General features: G+C 51.3%; 1 protein-coding gene across 3 annotated transcripts in view; it reads left to right on the forward strand.

Moving 5' to 3' along the window:
- Positions 1-24,744, forward strand: part of Hdac4 (histone deacetylase 4) — a 410,486-nt gene that overhangs the window by 257,811 nt on the left and 127,931 nt on the right. For 2 of the 3 annotated variants that reach the window (XM_077698977.1, XM_077698980.1), the window contains exon 1: positions 3,691-4,164. The exons of the other annotated variant lie outside the window; for it this stretch is intronic. In XM_077698977.1, coding sequence (XP_077555103.1) covers positions 4,125-4,164 — 40 coding nt within the window. In that variant the 5' untranslated portion in view covers positions 3,691-4,124. Of the gene's footprint in view, positions 1-3,690; positions 4,165-24,744 lie in introns of those variants that run through there. 3 annotated transcript variants of the gene reach the window in all.

Raw genomic sequence — 24,744 nt, forward strand, 5'->3', positions numbered from 1 at the left:
TCGCATTACATGCCCTGCCCACGTCAATTTCTTCTTAATTTCTACTAATATGCCCTTAACACGCGTTTGTTCCCTGACCCACTCCGCTCTCTTCTTGTCCCTTAATGTTACACCTATCGTCTTCCGCTTCATTGCCCGCTGAGTCGTTCTCAATTTAAGTTGAACCCTCTTAGTGAGCCTCCAAGTTTCTGCCCCGTAGGTGAGTACCGGTAAGATGCAGCTGTCATACACTTTCTTCTTCAGGGGCAATGGTAGGCTGCCATTCATTATCTGAGAATGTCTGCCGAATGCACTCCACCCCATTCTTATTCTTCTATATATATCTGCCTCATGGTTGGGATCCGGGGTCACAACTTGACCTAAGTAGATATATTCGTTTAGCACTTCCACTGCCTCGCCACCTATCTCAAACTGCTGTGCTGTCCCGAGGTTATTGATCATTACTTTGGTTTTCTGCTTATAATTTTCAGGCCCACGGTTCTACTCTGTTCGTCCAGTGCGGAAAGCATGCTTTGCAGTTCGTCCCCCGAGTTACTTAGCAAGGCAACGTCATCAGCAAATCTGAGGTTACTGAGGTATTCTCCCTTAACCCTTATTCCAGCCTGTCCTGGAGTAAATTCTTCTAAAACGTTCAAAACGAAGCTGTCGGTGTTTGTTGCTTTGGCAGACGCTGCCTTGCACGACAATCCGTGTCGTGCCGTAAATCGGTTAAGGCAGCCTCCGAATGCTTGGACGTTTTGAGTATACCCAAGGAGAACGCGACGTTGTGAACTGTTTCACGTAGGACTGACCCGTCGAAGTTCACTCCTGTCGCTCTAACTTCCTTGAACCATTTAAGCAGGATGTTTTCCTTTTACTCGTGTTTCGCACTGCGCGTTTGTTTTACACCAGCTCCAAAAACTTGCAGCTTCTTTAGAAGTTACTCTGTAGAAGTTACACTGGCAAAGAGAGCTCTCTTGCCAATTCCACGCACTTCCTCTTCGGGTTCCCTTTAAATGGGTGTAGGAAAAAATGGTCCCGGAAAAAATGGTCCCGGAAAAAATGGTCCTGGAAAAAATGGTCCCGGAAGAAATGGTCCCGGAAAAAATGGTCCCAAATCCAAGGTAGGAAAAAATGGTCCCGGAAAAATTGGTCCCGAAGCCAAGGCACGAAAAAGTCTTGTTGGAGTAAAGCCGGTTAATCGAACCAAAAACGTCTGTCTTGCTAAAATGGACGAGTTATTAAAGAAAAATATAGAAATGTTCAGTTTCTAAAAAATACCCGGAAAAAATTGAAGACGGCACCAATCTAAAAATGCAAGCGCTGCGCTAGATTGTTGTCTATAACCCGTGTTAAGCGAAAATAAAAATATAATGGCTGTTTCAAACAAGCAAGCACACGATAATTCGGTCACCGAAATGTTTGCGCGCGGAGGGGTCCGTGCAGCGAAACGGTATCCATACACCGATATCTACGTACACCGAAATATCCGTACACCGAAATGTCTGCACCGAAACGTCCTGCACCGATATGCCTTGCACCGAAATGTCCTAGACCCGGGACGACGCTGTGCGCTTCTTTGATGGAGCTGCCACGGCTTTTTGTGCAATTTTCACCGATACTGACGAAACCTCGAAGCGTAGAGCTTCTATGACCTTCCAGACACTGAGATGGCTGTGTTCGACTAAGCTACTAAACCTACGGTTCCAGGCCTCGCAGTTGCTTGTGCGGTTTCAATCCAATTACTTGCATTAAAATGTTTTAATCCATGCTCAGCCCTGCCATCCATCCATCCATCCATCCATCCATCCATCCATCCATCCATCCATCCATCAAAGCGTCCGTCCATCAGTCTGTCTGTCTTCCCAATTTTCTTTGTTAGATTTTAGCCTCCAAAGGCGTTAATTTCGGCCCCTTATAGGAATATTAAAGCATTACATCTTTATCAAGCCTTTAGCTAAAACGCAAAGGGACAAAATCAAACCGCAACAAAATTCAGATCGGGCTAACTTGAAGGGAAACACGTTGGCTGGGCCATGGGACCATTTTTTCCTAGATGGTCACTGGTACCATTTTTTCCGGGACCATTTTTTCCGGGACCATTTTCTCCGGGACCATTTTTTCCGGGACCATTTTTTCCGGGACCATTTTTTCCGTTTCCGCTTTAAATTGTCGTACAATTAACACTTGCGCCTTGCATTTCTTTGACATTGTGACAATCCTGGAAACAGGGCCGCGCATAGAAACAAGGCAAAAAGAGTACAAATCACTGCGCGGAAAGCACGGTCCATGGGAGAAGTCGGGAAGGGAAGTCAGGCCTGCCATGAGCATTGCGCGCCTTCTTCCTTGATTATGATGCGGGGGTGTATCGCTGACTTATCGTAAGCCTTGCACGGAACGGCCACGCATTGCAGTAATGTTTCTGCCACAGAACCGACGCTTAGTTCCGTTTCCTCGGTGTCTCTACAACGGGCAGGTCGTGGCTTGTTGTAATGCGGTTTAAGCGAGTATGCCTAAAAATAAACGTAAGATTACTAGAAATGTCGGTCGAAATCCGCTTTCGAAATCCAATTTCCGGCAAAAGTTTGGTCGTATTAAACGCACGAAATGCATTATTCTCAAGAGACATTGACCGGAAACGAAAACAAAAACGTATTAGGCCGAAAAACGTAATATGGCGCATCGTATTAATGAGATTACACTGTATAGACACAAATTTATTTTTATGGATACTGCTGACGCTTTGCGAAGTGAAAACGGCAGGGTTTCGAAGGACCACGTCTTCGGGCGCGGACCAGGCTACTCTCGTAAACAGGGGCTGCTTCCGCTAATACGAGATTTAACTGCACTCGATGGAAAGATACGTCTTTTGAGACATAATATACGCCTTGAGACGTAAGTTGTCAGGACTCAGGATACGATGTAACGCCTTCTGACAATTGATCATGACTCGTGGGGTTGACGCGATCTTCAGTTAATTGCGAACGCGATGAGATAATGCTAGTCGACAAACTCAATAGTGATGTAATGGGAAGCCTGCCGTGAATAGTGAGACCATTAAGTGTTTTTACGGACTTTAAACATATACTTTAAACACTGACCCCAGTGGCTACATCACCTGTCTAGTAGGAAGCAATAACGTATCTGGAGCCGCCGTTTGGGCAGAAAAGTATGAACTTTATGCATAAAAAGATGAAATAAATTCTATGCCCTCCAAGCAATTGATGCTTGTATTCCCCATCGATCATAACGTGCGGCGGACGATTCTGTTACCTTCATCCCGGAAGTCCTACGCAGCCATGCAGTTTCTCTGTAAGCTGGGGAGAAACTCCATATATGCCATCGTCCAAGCATGAAAGGACGGAATGGGGAGCACTTCCACGTAAGCTAGAGTTCACTACCGCATCCTTCAGAGTCTGGATTCTGCTAGCATTGCGTTAGTATTTTGTATTATGTTGTAAGTATATATCATGCCATTTAGAGTGCACCACTTCAGCCATATACAGCAATGATTGATAAATTTAAACTACGAGGTGGGGTTTAGGAAGAGCGCCTTGACAACAAAAACTGCGCATTGGCCGCCCAGAGCGGCCAGAGTTCAGGCCACGGTCCCGAGGAAGGAAGTGGCGCCCTCTGCGGGTGCGCGCAAAAAACAAGCGCCGATGTACGAGGCGGCTCCTCGCGGGCGCCTCGCGAAGCCCAGCGCCGCCGCCTCTCTCCCGCGGATCACAAGCAGACGCGCAGCAAACGTACTCCCGCGTTGACGCAGTGTACAGGCGGAGTCCCGCCGCTAGCGGCGTGTGCCCGGTATTGTTCGTTTCGTGCTTGTTTTCTGTTTGCCTTCATCCTGTGCTGGCGGCGATCGTGTGACCTCACTTTGTGCCAGACACCCTGTTTGTGTTCTGCACCGTCTGGGCCTGTGCGTGCGCGACATCGATGGGCGAATAAGAGACAAGTCTCGCTCGGCCAGCGACAAGTTCGCGCTTGCGGATTGCCAGGAAGAAGAAGAAAACGGCCGAGATCGACGTATGTGCGTCGTCGTAACTGAGTGAGAGTGAAGCGAACCTCCCCCGGCCGTCGTCTGCATCTTTCCTCGAGCACCGTCGTCGTGGTGGCTCCCGTCCACCGCGTTTACGGATAATGGAATGGCGACCCGGTTACATCGCATGAGCTTTTCGCCAGCAGGTATGTGTGTATCCCGAGTCTGTTACCAGGTTACCGTGGCGGAGCGTTGCGCTCCCCACCGCTGCCGCTGCATGGGTGTTTCCGTGCACCGCTGTTGTTGCTCTTGGCGCTTTCCGACGTACTCCTATTTTCTCTTCCTCGCGCAACTCCCCCGTCCCCCCTTCCACCGAAATTATCTTTCGCTTGCTTCCTGTGTTTACTCTTATCAGAGCGTGGATGCATTCCTTAGCACCCGTAGCGGATGTCGCTTTATAACCTCCTCGCCCCGCCTGTCCCTTCTCGTTGCCCTGAATGTCTCCTACGTCGGAATGTCTGTCATTTTGTCGTGTCGTCTGTTGTCGCATCTTCTCCGTCCGAATGTCTGCATTTTTGTCGTGTCGTCTGTTGTCGTAACAAGGCAAGATGTCCTCTCATGCATGAAAGGCACAGCGCTGTTTATGCTTTCCGCTGTCATTCTTTCTTTCAGGAATACTTGCATGGCAATAGTACGCACTGGACGATTGCGTAATGTTCCCTACTCTGCCGTGTTGTTTTCGCGTGGCATGGGACCTTGAGACCGTTTCGGTGTCGCTGTTGCCTGGGCGGGCAACTTGGCCGCACTCCGTGCACGCAGCGGGTCCACATGGAATGCATGATGCGCGTTTGCATTGACGGCGGCCGACCGGCTGTCAAGATGCGGAGGATCTCACAGCTGTTTTGCTTCGATAAAATGCCAGTGTCGGGGAAAGTGTCAATCAGGGACCGTTATTAAATCCTTTGTGGATTATATTTGAATGCATACATGAATCACGACAGTCTACGATCGGAAGCTACAATGTGTCGTATCGCTCACAAGCCCTCATCTTAATGAGCGCTGATCCTGTCACCGGGTTGCTTATTTACGTGCTCATGGGATGCATTCATTCAACATTTATAAAGTTTGCAGCTGTCATCCTGGCTTCCCTCTGACATATCCCTAGACGCCATTGATTTGTCTCTTTGTTTTCGTTTGTATGGGAGGTGATTGGCGCGGAATGTCGTCGAGTTTCGCGCAGCCGTCTCGCTAGACGTGGTGTGTGCGCACGGCGTTGCGAATGCGTGTGTGGTGTTTCACGCTTAGCTCGCTACGGAGTTTCGATTCCGAGGCTTCCATAGTGAGCCACACTTAACCTCTCCCAACCCTCCCTTTTCAACTAGGCCTCGCGACATCCCATTTAATAAATTGTTCATTACTACTTGCTCGCATATTGCAATGCAACTGAGTTGTCTGGCGTCTTGGGACCCGTCGCGTCTCGGTGCCGGCGACTGTCGCGACCCGCATTCCGGCTGGCGCCTTCTTGGTCGCAGGCATTGACGTCGCCTGCTTTCGCCGGTGATTGATAAGTTCTGGCAAGCATTCTTTACTCCGCCGACGCTGCGCGCCCTTCCCGACGCTTTCGCTTTGAAAGGCGAAGCCGGAAAGGAAACTGTCGTGTGACTGGGGAGGGGACGAACTCCCAGCCCCTGCTTTTTAGCTGCCTCGGACACATCTTGTTCGGGCAGCAGTTCCGCTGGAACCGTTTATGGCCCGTCGTCTGGTCTGTCAGGCGGGCAGCGTTATCTCTCGTCGCAGGCTGCCTCCCGATAACGGCGTACCCACGTCGTTGTGTATCGCGTTGGTGTTTTCCCGCGCGCCTATCTCTGTCCGGCCTAGCCTAGCTGGCTGCGGCGGACCGCCTGGACCTCTTCGAGAGGACTCGTCGTGAGGGGAAAGCAGACGTGCTGCTTTCGCGGGACATGGCTGGCAAGCCAGGATCGAGACAGACATGTTTTCATCGGCGAGTCATGGGAGTCACGCTACTGTAGTCGTGTGGTGGAACGAGCTTGTTAAAGCAGGCTGTGCGGAATGAGGTCGGTGGACTGTCAGGTTACAAACAAGTGCTCGAAAGCGAACGTCGCCCGGGGGACCCTTATGGACCACGGAATAGGCCCCTCCAGGACAGTTTATCCCGCTCTATCTCCGGACTAAGGGGCAGTAGAGGCCTAAGAGCGTTGGAGACCGTCGGGGATTGTGCTGCCGCCCATTTTCGTACGAGCATCGCTCATTTCACTGATAAGTACGTTCCTCGGGAAAGTGAATGTCATCAGAAACGGTTGTGTATGGTACGGACGTGCGCCACAATGAATCGCCGTAGCCGTCATCCTAATAGCCTCTGTAGGCGAGCAATGTCAACCCGTAACTGCTAATGCGACACAGCGAGGTTGCGATAACTCTCTTGAGAGGCGGTCGTCCACTGACGCGGAGAAGGAACGACGGGCGGACGGAAGTGCGGCTGCTGCGCTCCACATGAGATGCAGTTGGGACGGTGAGCGGCACGGTGTCATGTCTTCGTCGCTGACGTGAGGAGTGAATCGCGGTGGAATAATGTTGGTGCGTGTGCTGCTCATGTCCGCAGTATCAAGTAACCAACTAGCCCAACCTTCCGTCCTTAATTTGTGCTCATGAGTACGCCTCCCATCGCCATTTCACAGAGTCTGGACCTTGCCACTCGCATGACCATCATTTTCTCCTCGTTTCATTCCCCCCCCCCCCTTCCGCATCCTATGCCCGAACCCTCACCGTGAGGCGTCCTTGTAAATTACTTCGTTCCTCATGCGAGCTTTTCGCGTTTTTTTTTCTTTCACTCTCTCTCTCTCTCTCTCAGCTTCCTCCAGCACGTAACGTGCGCGTGTTTCTTTTCCACGTAACTCACCTAGCGGCCTTTTCGCGTATGCCCTGGAATGAATGCGGCTGCCTGCGTCAGCGGCTGACTTCTAGGAAACGCTGACTCCAGGGGGAGTTTTCGTGGTTGCGCAACTCTTCACAATGCACAGGTGTATACTACGCAAGCAGTGGCGCGCCGTTCAAGCGTCGCATCACTGCGAGAGCTCGCACCCCTCCTCGTGGGCTGGTTGGGTGGAGGCGAGGAGAGTATGTGTTTCGAGAGACGGAGCACGGGGCATTGCGATCGCTCCGCCGAAGACCGTAGACTGCCAGCCCCGCCGGGCCTCAGAAAAGGAACGAGCGACTCGTTGAGTCGCTCTGACCTTTTCAGAAAAGCCCTCTTGAAGGAGTATTTATTCCTGGGGCTTCGCGTGCCCTTATTTGCGTCTGAGTAATGAATAAATCAAGTAGAGCAGGAGCAGTCTCGCCGGTCTCGTTGATCTCGCTCTTGCCGATGGTACGACCGTGCAGTGAAAGAATTCCCATTTTGTTCCGAATGCTGGTGGCATTTAGCGGCGCCGAGTGTATTTTCTTCTTCCTTTTTTGTTTCTCCCTCCTTTGCCATCACCCTCTTTATCCTCCGTTCCCACAGAAACGCCTTCCCGAGCGATCCTGTGTTGCTGCTCGCTTTTAAGTGAACGTTCAGAAGGCCGAGAGTCGCGTGTGTGGGGGATTTGCGCGAGCTTGAGAGCCCGTTTACTGCCATTGCTCGCATGAATGCGCTTGTGAGGGGATCCGAAAGCGCGGTTCTTTTATTCCGCCCCGCGATCATAGCGACCGGGCATTGCATGAAGCGCACGAACACGAGAATAAGGCGAACGCGCACATTTTAATCATCATTTTGACCTAGGGGATGTATAGAATCGTGACGCGGGGTTTATTACCAAGCGTAGTCATTGCAGTTCGTGAATATATAGATTGGCTGGTTCCAATATCCCACCTCGGTTAACTAAATTCCCGAAACTTGTGTGCGCTGGGGGTTCATATCTTCGTTTTTGGCTTTCATTGGGGCCGGGCTTTAGCAACCGCATTGCAGCCGTATAAATGCGTAAACTGTATGGGTAGCAGCTTAAGCGAAGGCTTTGGAGGGGTGTGTGAGAAGTGTTGATGGGGGGTTTCCAGGCATGCCGTACACATACGAAAGTCACTAGGAATGTTTTGAAAGACTCGTTAGTCGTGGGAGATATTTGTATCTTAAATATTACGGCAGATAATAAACACTTAAAACATCTTTAGACGTTGGAAACTGCTGGTCGCGCAATTTTTCCTTCACGATCAGAAATAACGACAGAAAATCGCAGAGTGCAACGACTGGACCGTAGAGCGGGTGGTGTACTGTATAAACCTTACCGGGGTCATTCCTTTCTATTTCAAAACCTTTCTACCAACTTGCCCAACTACAAATCCTACTGCGTTTTATTATCAAACAGTCATATAGTGGTCTCAACGGTGTGCGAGCTCTACCGCGTTCTCTCCAAGCGGTTCAAGCACTGTCGAACACGAATCCGTCCGGCATTTCAAAGCTAATATTCGTAGAATAATAACGCAAATGCTTTGTTTTAATGTAACACCGGTTCTAGACCTGACATTCGGTGCCTCATTTGGCACTTCCTGGGACTCCAGCGAGGTAGAGAGAAACAGAAATGGTAAGATATCTGCGGTCATCGAGTCTGTAGATATGTACCCACCGGCGGCGGAGAGCAGGCAGATTTTCACGTATCCACGGGATTTCTCTCAAGCAGCATCTGTCTGCCGATGTGACGAGGGTTGAACATCTTAGAACCCCAACCACCCCTCCCCCAAACCGGCCGAGACGCCATCCTCTTCTGAAATTAAGTTCATTCATCCATTCAGTGTTATAAGCTTGCTGGGTGACAGTATAGATTTGTGGTCTGCGTAAACACAACGTGTTCGTCTTATGCGTGCACGTGGAGAGCTCCGTGCTTTTGTACAGTACGGCATGCCAATTCTACCTGTATTACCCGCCGCGGTGGCTCAGTGGCTAAGGCGTTGCGCTGCTGAGCACGAGGTCGCGGGTTCGATTCCCGGCCGCGGCGGCCGCTTTTCTGATGGAGGCGAGAAGCAAAAACGCCCGTGTGTACGAGATTTCGGCGCACGTTAAAGATCCCCAGGTGGTCAAAATTAATCCGGAGCCCTCCACTACGGCGCGCCTCATCGCCTGCATTGCGTCGGTGCATTAAAACCTACAATCAATCAATTCTACCTGCATTACGGTTATAATGAAGTCCCCGGTTTAACGAATGGCTAAGTTGGCAACGCCGTAGTTTCAACTGTAATCAGCTTGTGTCTGAGTGCCGCCAGTTTGAAGCGTTTCGCTGCTCCCTCAATATACTTTATGCGATATGTATAAATTTTGAACGTCTGATTAGTAATTCTACAAGTTGTGGCGCAAATTAATCTCGCCCTTCAATTCGCGCCTGGGTGACTCCACAGTGAGCCACGACGAACATGGTCCCATTTGTACCGTTAGCATGACATCGGTAGTATTTTCTTCGCTACCATTCTGTGTGGTTTTGGGATCAGAAAACCTTGCGCACTCGTAGCGTGATCACTGATTTCGTGTGCTCATATGTCAGTACAAGCAAAGCAACATTCGTTATTCCCTGTCGTTTACTAAATTATCAGCCGGGGTACAACGAATTCGGAGTACTTTTCTCTCCTTTCATTTTGTCCTCTCTTTAACTTGTATCGAGCACGATTGTAACGCCGGTCACGAACTTTCGAAGCCGGCATACGACTGTCGCGGCACATATTAGGACGGCAAACGCGCACTCATTGCGAAAATGCTCACCCATCAAACCGAGCGGGTTTTCGTGTTCGGTGGGCTGTCCTGTATATATTTGTCGTCACTGTAAAATGCCGCTTTAAAAGGGGAACCACTATCAAGGGTAATGATATACCAAACTTAAATATCTAAAGAGAGGCTAAAAATCCTGCTGTAAGAATTTCTGGCTCATTGGATGCTCTAAGCCGTGAATTTAGGTCCGCTGTTGGATCTTGGGCGTTCGATATTCACGTTCATTGGACAGATAGGCTCGGTTGAGTCCTGTGGGCATCGGTCTGAATTCCGTCTGTCCTGTTTTGTCTGTCCCGCTATGCAGACTCGTTGAAAATATCAGGCGGTAGGCAGGTTGGAGGGCTGAAGTACAGCGTACGGCTGGAATTTTGTGTCGCACTGCCCACTTTGCAGTGACCGGAGGGGTCATAAGGTTGGAAGAGCGCGGGGGAATTCTGCTATGGCTGGAAGAGGGTGTTCGGCAGTGAGCGTTTGTCGTTCGTCTACGACTCTAGGCGATGCATACTTGTAGGATAGTGCTCCCGTTTTGCGAAAGCTCCTTGTTATCTGAATGGGCGAAGAAGTGTTCGTCCGTACCGATAAATTAAGTATTCATACCGTTCACAAAGTTACTTATAATATCACAAGTCCTACATACTGCATGCAATATGGAGGACTTGTGAAATTATAGACTTTCGGAAGAAGCGTGTGGCAGGTGCAAAACACGTGCGCGCTTCGCTGCAACCCGATGCTGCGCGCGATAGCAATGAGTGCCGCGAACAAATGCGACCCTTGAGGCATATAAGCGGCACTGCCGCCGTTTCAAGCATTCTATCTCCCCTCTGATTGCAACATCAATCTTCTCGTTGATCGGCGTAGATGAGTTCTTTTCCCCCGTTTGCTTCCGTTGCGTAATTGTGCCATTGTATACGGTATCGGCCGTTCGTTCCTGCGGAGTGAATGTCGGGAAGGGTCTCGGCGCGGTTTGCACATCGATTTGCTTTCCCCTCCCAAGAATGATTCCAATCGCTCGTAGAGCAATTATGGCCCGAGGCTGTTGCTCCGAGGACATGAACGACTCTCCGGGGCGAAGAGGTTTCGGCTTGCGCGTGCGAGCCGACAAGCTCAGTGAAAAAGCTAAACGTCTGCACACGCTCAGTTTGTGTAGCTATTTCCAGATCATACGGTTATGTGTGTGCATTACTGGCAACCTTAGATGATTGGCTGTGATGCGCCATGGCGTTAGCAGCTGCTGCTGCTCTAAGTAGCAGTTTGGACTATAGACACGTTGCGCTGATGTTTGCCTCGCAAGCAGCAACGCCGTGTTTCTATATCCTGGTGGTTCGGGGGGTCATTTCTTGTAGGAAAGATGCCGTGCATATCACGGGCTCGGTTCGTACCGTTCATATTACGTAAGTTGTGGTCTCTGTACCTCACAATATGCACAACCCTAGCATTGCACTAGGCATGCACTCATGCACACTGCGAGGAACCACCGCGGGTTCGAGCTATTTGAGCGCGCTCACGATACTGAAACGCCGTCGCCAGCTCGACACCGCCTCTGTTGGGCAGGTGGAGTAGGGGCGACAAAGGAATATGCCCAGGGTACGTCACAAGAAGGCGTTTATTTGCGCCAACCCCTTCGGTTACACTTCAACATCCCCGTGGTTGGAAAGGGGCGATGGGCGATATGGCGCCACGCGCAAGTGTGCGCGTCATCGATGCGCTGAACCGGTGGGCTCAGCGATAAGGGCAAAATCTGGGGTGCTGGCCGGTGGGCTGGCAAGAGAAAAGACGCTGTCTGTCCGTTCCCGGGCACGTACCACACGGCGTGATAGTCGAGTGTCGGGTACGGCTAATATGTGAGCGAAGGGACGAAGGATCAACCTAAGGCACGGGCCGGCAGCCGGAAGGGCTTGCGGGCTTAGAGCCGGCGCAAAAGAGCTGCGACCGGGCGGTGAGGGAAATCGTTACGCACCTTAGGCTGTCCTGCTCAGCGTCTCCCCGAACGGAACCCCGCGCAGGGCGCGCGTCCCGCGTCCCGGCGAGGAGGAGTTCGGGCGCCGTTCGAACTAGCCAATGACATGAGGTTAAGCAAGAACCAGGGCGGGGAGGCCGTGGAGCTGACATTGTTTTATCGCGCAACGGCCGCCGGTGCCTTCACCTCGTCAGGAATTTGAAGCTTTGGCTCGGCCCAACGCAGTGGCGCGGGGGCGAGCTGGCCCTTCGGGAAGAGAGGGGGGAAAGCGCCGCGCTGACGGCACTAAACGAGTGCTCCCGCAATGGCTCGGACGCCAGGATCCACACGAAGTGTCGGCGCCCTGTCCTAGACAGCGACAGCCGGGATTATCACGAGTCACGCACGGGCGCCCACACAAAGGCATCTAAGTCAACGTCATAATAACAAGGCCGAGAAAAACGAACAGTTTAAGTGACGCATGACGCCGACCAGTCAGATTGCAATACAAATGACAGGGGGGAACCGATGCATTCGTCACGGTCGTCGTTTTTTTACACCGTGTCAACCCCATAGATCGTTGGCACGGCGTGCTGCAGGCAGTGGGTTATGACTACTCGAGAAATCGCCACTCCTTTATCAATGCCCTAACGTGCGCTGCGGACAACTTCAGTAGAAAAAGGGCTGCGCTCACAGCGGCCTCTGTGCGGTGCAACGTCCAAGCCGATTGCTGGCAGAAGGGAAGCACGAAGTTGGAAGGCCTATTAGGAATAACGGCGCCGTTACTTTCCGGAACATCGCCGGTGGTAGCCGTTTACGGTACCGCGTTAGCGTTAGAGCGACTACCTCAGGGAGCGATTACGACCACTGTGCGTGCGACTACGGCAAGCTCATCGATCTTTCAGCAAACCTCGCAGTCAGTGTCGAATCCCCATGGTCCCTGTTCAAAACTTGGCTTCGACGAAAAGAAAGGCACAAGTGTGAGCCGGTGCATTAGAAGCGCACCATCCGTTCGGAATCCTCGCATCTGCGCGGAGCGCGTCTGCCGATCAACGTGCTCGTGTCGTAATTGTCGTCAGCAGACGGAAGACAACTTTTCTGTCGGCGGTAGGGGGGCGGGCTTGCGTCATGCAATCACAGCATTGCAAGGGAACGAGTGGAACGTGGGAAGTTGCTTTTGTTAGCACAGCTGGACAGATGGATTTTTCTGCGCAAAGGCATGGGAGACGTCAGCTAGAGCAGAGAACGTGCACGTTCGGAGCGTTTTACTTCGTCAGCATGACATTCAACCTGACTCGCGCAGGCTGCTCAGAAAAAAAAAAAAAAGAAACAGAAAAAAAAAATATGCCGCTGCTGACTTTTTTTTTTTTTTTTTTTTTGTAATGGCATCGTGCAGTGTATCGTATACAGGCTGCTCTGGAGCGACGAGGTGACCGGCGTGACGCAGCCAGTTACCTCCGTGGCTTGCCTTTCGCTCAGCTCCCGTCGCCGTGCGTTGCGTACGAAAGAGCAGCTTTCCTCCTGTCGGCATAACACAGGCTGCCGCGGATAAAACGAGCAAGAAAGCCGGTCCCCTTCACAGCCTGGCACGCATCGCTCTTTCCTCAGCCGATGCGTTAGCATTTATTCGGTCCGCGGGGATTCCCTGATGCATCCTGCCGATTGCCAAGTTTCTCGAGGGAATCGCTTTCCGTGTGCCGGGAGCGATCGAGGGATGGTCTTCATCTTTACCGCCCGACTTACATTTGACTGGCGTGTGTAAACACGCCGTGTGCGGGGTACACCCCTGAGATGAGAAGGGAGTCACGCGCATCGCATCCCTCTCTCCCCACATTTTTGGCCGATTACCTCGGCCATACGCTAGTGACGCCTTCTAGGTTCGGCAGTTGAGAACGAAAAGCCTTTCAGTGGTTTATAACCACGATGGCGTGGGCAGAGGCCTTCTCCGGGTCTAGGAGGCGTTTATGGAGATCTCCCTCGCACGTTTCTTGCGCGTGATTATTTCTCAGAGAAGCGTGTGCGAAGCTGCTCGCGTCGCCCAATCTTTCTTCTCTAGTCTTGGCGGGTCTCCCCGTCGCCTCGTCGTGGTCGTGTCTTCACGCGGCGAACGATAAGGGCCACGGGCGGGTTCTTTTTCCGTTCGGGGCCGATAGGGCATTCCGAGAGGCTGCTCCCTTCCGTGACGTCACGGTCGATTGTCGGCTGAAGGGTTTATATATGGAATGGGTATACCGGCAGCGCACCCCCGTTATCAGCTCCTCCCGTCTCGAGCTTTTGTTGGCGCGTAGCGGATATTGCTGCTGCCACTGCCACTTTTCGGGCCACTTTTGGAGTGCCTTCAACGAGCGCAATTGGGTGCTGGCTAGGCCTCCACGCGATAAGCGCCTGTTGTGAAAAACTGGATATCCCTGTTGACGCATCGTCGACTAGTTATGGTGTGGCCCGCGTTAGAGCTACCCGAAACCTTTGTGACGGTGTGGCAATAGCTCGGTTGGGCGTGCTTGTCGGCCAAAAAGACCAAAAACATGTTGAGATGGCAATATTAAAGTGAAATAACCTCGACCTTATCGATATTAAGCACAGTCGTTCATTCTGATCTGATTATGAGGTTCAACGCGCCGGTGCTGCTGATGATGATGATGCTTAGCGGCTTCCCCTTTGAAACTACACGGGTGATGGACGCGCACTACTGGAGGGCTCCGGATTAATTTCGACCACCTGGGGATCTTTAGCCTGCGCCGAAACCTCGAACACACAGGCGTTTCCGCTTTTCGCCTCCATCAGAAAAGCGGCCGGGAATCGAACTCGCGTCCAATTGGGCTGTGCTGCACAACGCTTTAGCCACTGGGCCACCGCGGAGGCTAGTTGGTTGGAATTGATAGGCCTAAATAGTTCAATGAGCGTAATTTATTGATCGAACTCGCTTAGTTTATCAGTCGTTAAAAAAACCTCAGTGTATTCTCCTTTTTGGGCATGCGTTGCTCGGTTTACGGGGAGGGAGAGGGGAGGCAACCTGATGTTTAGCTGCCGATTCCTTTGCATAGAATTTTCACGGCAACGGCGCTGCCGTTCTTGGGTCGGGCGAGCGCCCGTTGACGTTCGAGCCGACACAAAAGAACCACAGCTCCGCTGTTTAGGCAGATTTCACACTGGGTGGAACTGATCAAGTTTAATTTTTTCCTTTGTGTTTTATTTTTCTGATGCACGCGCCAATATGGAACTCGTCGCAGCCAGTGACAATGTAGCGCCCGTCGAAGGTTAGCTGCTGCTTAGACTTTTCTTTTCTTTTTTTTTTTTTTTCGGACGCCAGCCGAGTGCGGGCTTCCGCCAACCTAGCCAAGTATGCTCTCGGGTTAAAAAATCACTTGTAATTTGAAACCAACCCGGGCAGTTTTCTTTCGCGCTCTCAAGTTTGCCGGCATGTTTGCTCGCACCTCTTCTATCTGTATGCTTTCCATCGCATTTCCTTTATTAGGCGCTATTGTAGTCTTGTTTAGTTTGCAGCTAGGCTGTTTCTAACACCGCCGGCTGCTTTGCGATTCTCTCCGGCGGTTTTGTTTCGCAACGCGCATAACTGAACAGCTCCACATCTCAGGTTATAAAAGAGCGAAAAAGCGGTAAAGATAAGCTCGTATACATGCAAATCGGGTTTTCAAGTCGCCTTATCTATTACCTGTAAGAAAAGAAAGAGACTGGCACAGAGAAAAAGAAATCTCGTGTCGCCGTGTAAAAAAAAAAAAAAAATTTGACTTGCGCGTTCGCATTCGTCATTACGCCGTGTCACTTATTCTGCGCAGTGCCGCCAATTCTAAAAGTTTTGTCACCCGATCAGAAGATTAGACGTGCCTTCGACAACCAACCAGGAGGGAAAACGACCAGAATGTACGCTGTTCGGGAGGTATTTTGACGGGCTGTCAATGTCTGTGCCTTTCGGAAGTACTGTACGCAATTAGCGAGCCAGTACATAGCGAAAATGTGGCATCGCGCGTACGATATGCGAACAGGGAAGATTGTAGGTTGTACATTAATATGTAAACCAAGAGGAATGAAATTTCTTTCGCCGCTACTTTTGAACGTTCTCGCGTGTCGGGCGTCTCATGAGAGAACCGGAGGAAAAAAAAAAAAAAGAAATGCGGGAGGAAATTATACCGTAGCCGGATTCTGTACGTCTGCAAATCACTTGCCGCAGCAGCGTACGCGCATACACAGCCGCCTCCCCTCCATCGTTTGAGATTCGACTTGGGCATCTGCCAAGCTGCTCTTCTGGTGAAGAAGTCTCTATATGCGCCGTTTTCGTAGGCCTCAGCGGCCCGTGTTCTTCGTTTCCGTTCCTGCCTTGTCTATTGATTGTTTTCCCGCAGCGAGTGGTTGCGAAACCGAAACGGAATAATTTCCTTCGATGAATCCTTCCTTTCTTCGGCACGTGGCCCGCCCACCGGTTCGCCCTTTTTGTCGTTTCGGACTTTTTTTATGGTGCATTTTTCTCTCTCGCGCGCGCAGCGCCATGTAACGTGCGCTGTTCCGCGCTCTGTTGTTACCCGACCTCCTACGATTGTGTTCTCTTCCGCGGGCGCGGCGCTGGTATCCTGTTCTGCTGTTTTTGTGCGTGTGTGTGTGCACGTGTGTTCGTTCGCCGCAGCCCGTTTACGGGTCCCCCCGGCCCCAGTGCAAAAACTTGATAGCGTATACAGTGACGCAGGGCAAGAGCAAAGAACATGGCGCGAGCGCACTATGAACTGCACGGTTTATTGGAGCGCTCGGTATTTCTGATATAAAACACAAAACAACGATTACACAAACTTGGTATACTGGTTAAAGCAGGCTCCTTTTTCGTTCTGTGGTCTCATCTTCTAGGTTGGCACAGTATGCGTCAGTAGCGGTCCCAGAGATTGGTTTTAGGGGGGGCGATTTTTTTTTTTTTTTTTTTTGAAAAAAGGGGGGGGGGCGTTTTTTTTTTTTTTTTTTTTTTTTTGTGGGGGCGAATAAGAACCGCTTCTATCCTTGCGCCAGTTCTGCGGAGGAGGTGACAAAAATGCCGGCGTGTGCGCGTATGTGGTGTAACCCGCTTGTGCACAAATCACTTAGCGACACAGTGGTTTTTGACTCCCCGTAGGCGGTGCAACGGCTGACTCGAGCCCGTATTTCTGACGGCCGCAACACGTTTGCGACCTCGCACAAGTGGGATTTAACCTCGCGCAAGTGGAATGCTTCAAAAAAAAACAAAAAAAAAATAAGAAGCTGAGGACCTCTTTGGGGGGGGGCGATCGCCCCCTTCGCCCCCCCCTTGGGACCGCCACTGGTATGCGTCTACCTTGGAGCTACATTGCAGCTTTGTCTTCGTACCGATAAAGCTCTTCGGTATCCTTAAGTACAGTGTGGCAGCCATATTTATTGCAATGGGGTGGGGGGCAAGATTGCCGCTTGCAAGGTATTCATTCCACACGAAATGCTGTTTTAAACGTACGTGTCAGCGTCCCCCGTGTCGCCTACGTACTTACCCCGCATGGCAACGGTATCTTCTATACCACTGCAATCACACACTGCAAAAAAAAAAAAAAAAAAGAAAGAAGGAAAGAAAAAAAAAACGATGTGCGGTATCCACGCTTCACGTGCACTTCTCCAGCCTTTGATGTCCATTATTAAATCGGAATCCTCGTCTGTATTATTGGAAGTTGACCTTTGCAAAAGGCCGAATGAACCAAGAAAGTTCAGATGCGAGCCAAAACATGGAAGCTGTGTACAAGAGATCGTTACTGTTTATTGACAAAGCGATGTTAAGGGGACTAAGATCAATTACGGTGCGCTTGATGTATTATGGTGGATTCATATGGATTAAAGTGGCTTAGGATGGATACAGACGGATTAATGGCGGCAAAATAGCGTGGCTTGTGTGTCGACGTATGGACGTGTGTATGAAGGCTACCCTTCACAATAGTACGCCAGGCTGTCACCTTTAAAGCTTGTACGAATACTGCAGTGTCCCGGGAAACTTTTGTTTACTAGATGGCGCAGCCTGCCCACCTTTGTCCCCGCATAATGCATTACCCTGGCCGCGTAACGTGGTCCCACATACTTTATGCGGGTACGGAACTGCAACCAGTTGCTTCTCACGCCAATCCTTCACGTTTCCTTTCGTGTTCTTATTTTGCCGCACAAGCTTTCGTATACTGCTGGCAATACATGAGTGGGGAATCTGGTAGTCGTAAATCAAGTGACCGGTCCCGAAAAAAAAACTGTTTCCCGGCGCCTGTTTACGTGACTTCTCCACGGCGGATTCGAGGCGTGACGTTGAATTCGGCCTTTAGCAATCTTGGAACTGCCGGCCAAATATAGTTTAGCAGAGTCTTTTCAGGACGAAGATTGTAACACCAGCAAGCGCGGTGCTCCGAGAGGGTTATTTTTAAATTCACAATAACAGCACATATATCAGACGGGACAAGAATAGCAAAGACAGGGCGAGCGCTGAACCTCAACTAAACTTATATTATTAGGCGGCATAACATATCTAGCCAGCTGGCCTGTCTTTCTCTGTTCTTGTCCCGTCTGCTCTGCGCTATTATTATGAACATCTACCAAGTCGCACGATTTTCGGCGCTATTTTTGAATCCAATAATGGCTGCTTTTAGTGGGATATGCTCGGGAGTTCAACCCGCATTTCACGTGCTTCGAAAACATTGGAGAAGCTGGACATGGCCAAAGCGGCTCATTACTGCGCACAGTGTAATCAACTGCCTGCCTATCTGTATATGTACGAGGCGCCGTGCCCTGAAGGCGCTTATTCACGCCGACACCCACTTTCCCAAGAAATCTAAAACGAGAACACACGGAGCTGTGAGGGGTTGCCCCGGTCCTTTCCTTTGTCGTCCCTTGAGCTTTTACCGCCAGGAGATAAGCGCTGAGTTCCTGGATAGACAGAGAAAAGGGGAGGTCCTGGTCACCGGCTATCATGAGGTACGATGATGAAGGTGACGGTTTTGGAGCGAGTACAGCAGGAGCAAGTACAGTAATCCCTCGTTAACTCGGGAGTTTTAAAATCCGCTGTAAATTTCGAGATTCGACTTAAAGGGGGCAAATACACGGCGCCTATATGGGAGGCGCGGCGAACAAAAAAGTTTCGACAACCAACCGGTATTTCGAGATATCCGAGTTCGAGTTAACGAGAGACTACAGTATATGTGCCGTTATACCGGCCCAAGGTTGAATCGACCGTGCAACACCCCTTCGAGCGAATGGGTGTCTGGGGAGGAGGTGCGCCGGACACGGGGCTTGGAGCCTGCATCGTTTCATCGTCGCTGTCGTCGCAGCTCTCGAAGATAAGATAGTGGCTTCCTGAGGTCGTCCCCGTAAGAGGGAGAGAGGGCGAGTGGCGGGGACTCCTGATGATAAGGGAGGCTCTGCTCAGCCGAATTCGTCCTTTCTGAATGGCCGAGATTAGAACGAGGTATAGTCAAGGGGAGGGTAGGACATCCACCGGCAGTTGCTCAAGGGACACATTGGTGACCTCCTCTTGAGTGCGTGTGGCCAACGACCAGTGCTGACTTTCCGCGGCACGAATGTCCTTTCTCTTTTCTTTTCTTTTTTTTTCGTGCGCCGGGCTTTTTGCAGCTTGCTGACGTTGCCGCGTGCGTCGTGTACAGCTTGCGGTGCTCAGTTCTGAGATAGAGGCGCGCTTGCAATGCCAGCGGAGTGTCAAGTTACGACGGGGAAAGCCCCTCGGACACACCAAACTTGAGGGACGCGCATCCGCGCAGATAGGCCGCGTTTCTTTCGACGCTGTGGTGCGGCCGTATCGCGTTCACGTAACCACGTTGCGTTCCCAAAGGGGCCACTGCAGCAACTGACTCGGGGAGTCGGATTTTGCGGACATTTTCATTCCTACCCCACCCCCCCCCTTCTTTTTTTTTTCGAGGCAGCTCGGGCGTCTTTCGCATGGCTCGCAAGCGAGATAAAACGGGCAAGCTTTCCTCGCAGCCTACTCGCACTTTTTCTGCAGGAGAAAGCTGCGAGGTGAGTACAGCGGAGTTTGCAGCGATTTCTTACTGCTAAAACGCGGGTTCGCCTTTGGGGGGCATGGGTTCCCCAGGGAGCTTGGCTTGGCTTGCACTGGCCCGGCTAGGATTCTTTATGCGGGGCTGAAACGAAATAAAATGCGTTCCCCTTCTTTCCCCGTCTAAACTTTAGCGCCAATTGCAACATCGTGTGAATAACTGGTAAAAAGTAGAACAGAAATTTTACATACATGAGTGCTACAAGGAAACAGTGGTGACTGACAGGCGGTCTGCTGTAACGCACATGGTCAGCATTGCAGAAGTGTGTGTGCTGGAGGCAAAAGGAATTATAAAAAAAAATCGCTTTTTTTTTTTTTTTTGCTGCGGCTTTCCTTTTTTGTTTCGGAGTTTAATTCTTACGCAAGGCTAACGGGTTCCTTGAAGCCGCTTTTTCCGCCGCCCGCCGTCGCCACGCGCTCAACCTCCGTCGGACCTCCACGACATTTCGGTGACCTTTCACCGGACAGCTTAATAATAATTCCCGCAGCGAACCTTGACCTTTAGCCACCGTAACCCAGGGACGACCCAGGTACAGCAGCACAGAGCTAGCTGCCCGGCATCCCACGCGCTCGTTCGAGCCCGACGTGGAGGTGGCGAACGTGTGTTCAACAACACCCTACAGGCACGACAAGGCCTACAAACCCACTCGTTCCCCCGCCCGCTTCCTCGTGAAGTGTTGGCTGGCAACGTCGCGTCCTTTTTCTCTAAATGATCTGTCTGTACTTTTGGTTCAACCATCATCGGCTTGGCTACGGAGATAATTGTTCCTCCGTAGCGAGTCTTGTCGCGAAGGGAAGGATCGACTGCGCTCTCTTCTCGCAGTGAAGGCGCCGCCGGCGCCGTCTGCCGAGTCCTGGCGTCCCAGGCGTACTCGCGGACGCGCTCTTCGTAATGAAGGCCGCCCGTTCATCAAATCTGAACAGACCGTGCCATCTCTAACTGCTTCTTGTCCCCGCTCCGTGCTTCCTTTTTTCCTGCTCCCTCGCGGACAAATGCTGGTTGTTTTCTGTTCCAATACATCTCCTTGTCCGCGTCCAACGAGGCGTTCGCGTCTCCCCTTTGCTTGTTTTGGTCAAGCCGCACCGTTGCGAGATGGCCTCCTGTAGTCTTCTCTCGGCCGCGGAGCGGTCTGTTTGTCACGGTCTGCCGGACCGGTGGCTTTGTTCGGAGCCGTAAACTCTATCTCGTCCGGTCGGCCGTGTGCACTAATGTTGGAGAAATTGGAATGTTGTGATGTGATTGGAACTGCGGTTGCAGGCTGAGCTGTGTTCGAGGCGAGGTATTGTGAAACTGAACTTCATCTTGACTAGCGAGTAAATGTTTTTTTTTTTTTTTAAGGAATCAGGGAGAAGGGAGTCGGCTGCAAACACAAGTATTATATGAGGGCTTCCAACTCCTCCAGCTGCGTTCACCAGCGATGAAAACGAGGTAATCGGAACGCACATAAACTCGGTTCGTGTCGTACACGGGGCGGGGGGGGGGGGGGGGGGGGGGGGGACCCGTTGAACTTTCGTTTGATAATTATGGTGGTAATACGGGTGACCCTACTAGAGCCACTTAATAAGCTACCTTATCTAGTGTCTCTAGGTGACCCTTTTGGATAGCTTATCTTCCTGTTGGAGATGAATTCTGAACGCGCGATATCAATTACAAGATCTTCGTTTCCTTAGCGAATTAGTGTGTGTATCTGTGCGCGCGTGCCTTTGTGTTAGGGTCGTCGAGATAGGTTTTGGTGGGCGCTGATTTTCCAAAGTAAAGTGATAAAATGCTAAAAAAATGGTAACTGTTGTTTTAAAGTTTGTACATTCGCTTAGTTATTGATGTGGGTACGCGGGTGGTCTTAAAAAAATGTCGGCGGGAAGTGATTTGTCAAAGTAACGCATTGAAGTGGTGAGAAAAAAAATCATTGTGTTAATTTTTACAGAGTAGTGACAAATCGTGAAATTTTGCGGGAGTGTAGCGCGGGGCGACATATACGTATTAAGCTTCAGCTGCGCGGTGACAAACGCTGGCACGATAAATGTCAGACGAACGTTGCGATCGATTTTGCCTGTGTCTCGGTGTCGGCCACGTCCCCCCTCTGTTTACCTGAAACGTTGCGCCCCCCCCCCCCCCAGCTTCTTCACGTTGCGCCTTAAATTTATTATTTTATGGCGTCTGGCACGCGTGTTACCGTGGGAGCAATGGGTATGCCTCCTCCAGGTTGCAGATTGCGCTTCGCCAGCTCGATGAATCAAACGCTGTCCCTGACTGGCTCGTTAAAGACGTCACGTCCGACCTAGGGCGAAGTTTTAGCCTTAGTTGCCGGATTCCCCGTTAGCTACTACACCCGGATGCCTGAGTGCAGGTGGTTGTCTGCAAATAACCGCGGCGTTTATTTCGCCGCATAAGCAGAGCGCCAGAAGGTTCCGCGAATCGCTGGTACTTTAGGAGGCCTTACAGCTGCTTTGCACAATCGCCGCATAGCCGCCAAAGAGGTAGGGGCGCAAGTGCGCGGAGGAGCAAAGCCGCCGCGTCCTGACCGAGTTGCTGGCGTCAGCACTGTGCAACGGCGTGTGTGCGTAATCTCGGACGGGATTTTATGGTCCCCGCGGCGCCCGGCCCATTATAGTGGTGGTCGTAATAATCGGCTCGTTTGCGGAGACAGCGCCGCCTTCCCGGATGTAGGCAGGCACTCCGGCTACCTGACACTGTTGTACTGCTGAAACGCAAATACGGTGAGAATGGGAGCTGTTGCGACGCAAAGGTGGACACGACCGAGCGAGAGCGAGAGGGGGGGGGGGGAGGGGGAGAGAGCAACGGGACCAAGCAGTGCAAGAGGAGGAGGGACTACGTCACGTCGCGCGTATGCGTACGTGAGCACTTTCGCTCTCGCGCTGAGCTCAGCGGTTCCATTGCTGTCTCCGAGACACGAGGGAAATCTCGTCAGTAACTAACTCACTCACTCACTTCGTGCTAGTTCCTCGTGTGCCCAAACAGCGTTGGTTCACTGATGCCGATGACATGCCAGAACATTTGAGAGCGTGAAGACGTGGTCTTGGTCAACCCTTTCCACGTTACTTTCCTTCTTTTCTTTTTAGCGCGCGGTCTGGACTGGAGTTGTGGGTTTCGTACCGGTGGCTTTGTATTGGGAGCGGAATTCCCAGTTTTGTCCATTTCATGTCCGTTTCGAAGTGTCGTGTCAGCCCTGACTGGCTGAAAGCAGACGACCGGGTGTGAAGCAGCACAAGAAAGGCGGGCCGTCGTGTCCTGTGCATATCATTGGCCAGCGGCTTCGCATCTGCATCTACGTTACGATCAAAATGAATGGCCGGGAAGCGGGCATTTTCGAAACGGGCACAACTGAGGATTCCGCCCCTGTTGCTGACAAAGTTGGTCTATCAGCCCGCCAGTCTAAAATAAAGTGGTTTCGCCCTGTACGGTCATCATCGCCGTACCACAAGTTTCCAATTCCTTCTTCTTTTACTCTTTTTTATTGAGCATAACGTCGAATTAAAAGAGTGTGATCAACCCCCTCGATTCAGGAATACAGCATTTGCTATCAGAGTTCGCCGTTCGCCCTTCCTGTGCCCTAGGGATAGAGTCGCGGGTTCGGACGAGAACGGTCTGGGTTCGAATACATGCAATTGCAGCACTTTTTTAAGAGCGGAGCTGTTTAAGCTTCAGTTTGGTCCGATGACTTTAGCAAAAAGATACGAAGAAAAAAAAAAAAAAAAACGGCGCCGCCTGTAAAGAGTGCACCACCGCAGGTAGGGCGTTACAACAGTGAAGCCGCCTTTCTCGCCCGCTCGAGTGTGACCACAAGGGGCGTACGCGCATGCGCACTCCTTACTATGCCATTTTAAATCTGATGGACTTAGTCGTGCTACTAAAAGCCCCCGAAATAGAAAAAGAAATTGGCACAGCTTTCACCGTGGTGCAAGGCTGGAGAAACAGCGCGGCCGGTGTTGGACCCAGCTTCTTTTCCCTGCGATCCACTTTCAGTGTGGGGGACCGGTCAGAACGGCCTTGTGAAATCCGGCTAAACTTGGCCTCACCCCTCAACACTTAGCCCAGCCCAGCAAGAACATCGCAAAACATAACAAAACTCATGCAAAGCCTAGCAATACATAGCGAAACCGGAAGAGGCTTTATCACCCGCCGCAGTGGCTGAGTGGCTAAGGCGTTGTGCTGCTGAGCACGAGGACGCTGCCGGGTTCGATTCCTAGCCGTGGCGGCCGCTTTTCTGATGGAGGCGAAAAGCACAAACGCCCGTGTCTGTGTGTACGAGATTTCGGCTTACGTTAAAGATCCGCAGGTGGTCGAAATCAATCCGGAGCCCTCCACTACGGCGCGCCTCATCGCCTGCGTTGCGTCGGCGCGTTAAACCCTACAATCAATCAATCAATCAATCAATCAATCAATCAATCAATCAATCAATCAAGAAGCCTTATCGACCCCAGTTCCGCTGTTTCTCTGGCCTTGCACGTGCACTAGTGCAAGCTGCTCCAATTTTTTGCCAAGTCGAGTTATTTTTTATTCCTCAAAGGTTTCGTTAGACTGATTCTATGCAGTGTTCTCGTATATAAGAGTCTTTGGTGCCTGCGCACCGCACTTACCACGTTTAATTAACGCTCTGCATGGCGCCGAAGTTCCGCGCCTGTTCCCACGTGAGAACGGAATGTCGCGTGGTGCTAAGGTGGCAATGCTATCGGCAGTGTCACACTGCATTGCTTCTTCTATGTTACTCACAGTCGCTTTCGCCGAGGGTTTGTCGTTATTTCTTCGCAAGCTTGTTATCGGTGTTCCAACCCGTCTCGCGAAAGGGAAGTTCCGGTCGGAGCTACAACACCCGTTCCGCAAAGCCCCGTCACAGCGTAGCGTGGTGTGCGCGGAGGCAAACAATGGGTGTTCAGTGATCGGAGCGCAATACCGGAGTCCTGGAGGCGTGACTGTACAGACAGAGAGATAGAGAGAGAGTTTCCGTTCTCGTTCTTTGGTATAGTGGCAGGGGTGACCGCAAAGCGATCACGCGCGGTGTCTCGATTGAGGACGAAGCGACAACGAGGCTTGAGTT

Source organism: Haemaphysalis longicornis, unplaced genomic scaffold (genome assembly GCF_048455015.1).
Source record: "Haemaphysalis longicornis isolate Haplotype H1 unplaced genomic scaffold, Haemaphysalis longicornis Haplotype H1 scaffold_2, whole genome shotgun sequence".
Taxonomy (NCBI): domain Eukaryota; kingdom Metazoa; phylum Arthropoda; class Arachnida; order Ixodida; family Ixodidae; genus Haemaphysalis; species Haemaphysalis longicornis.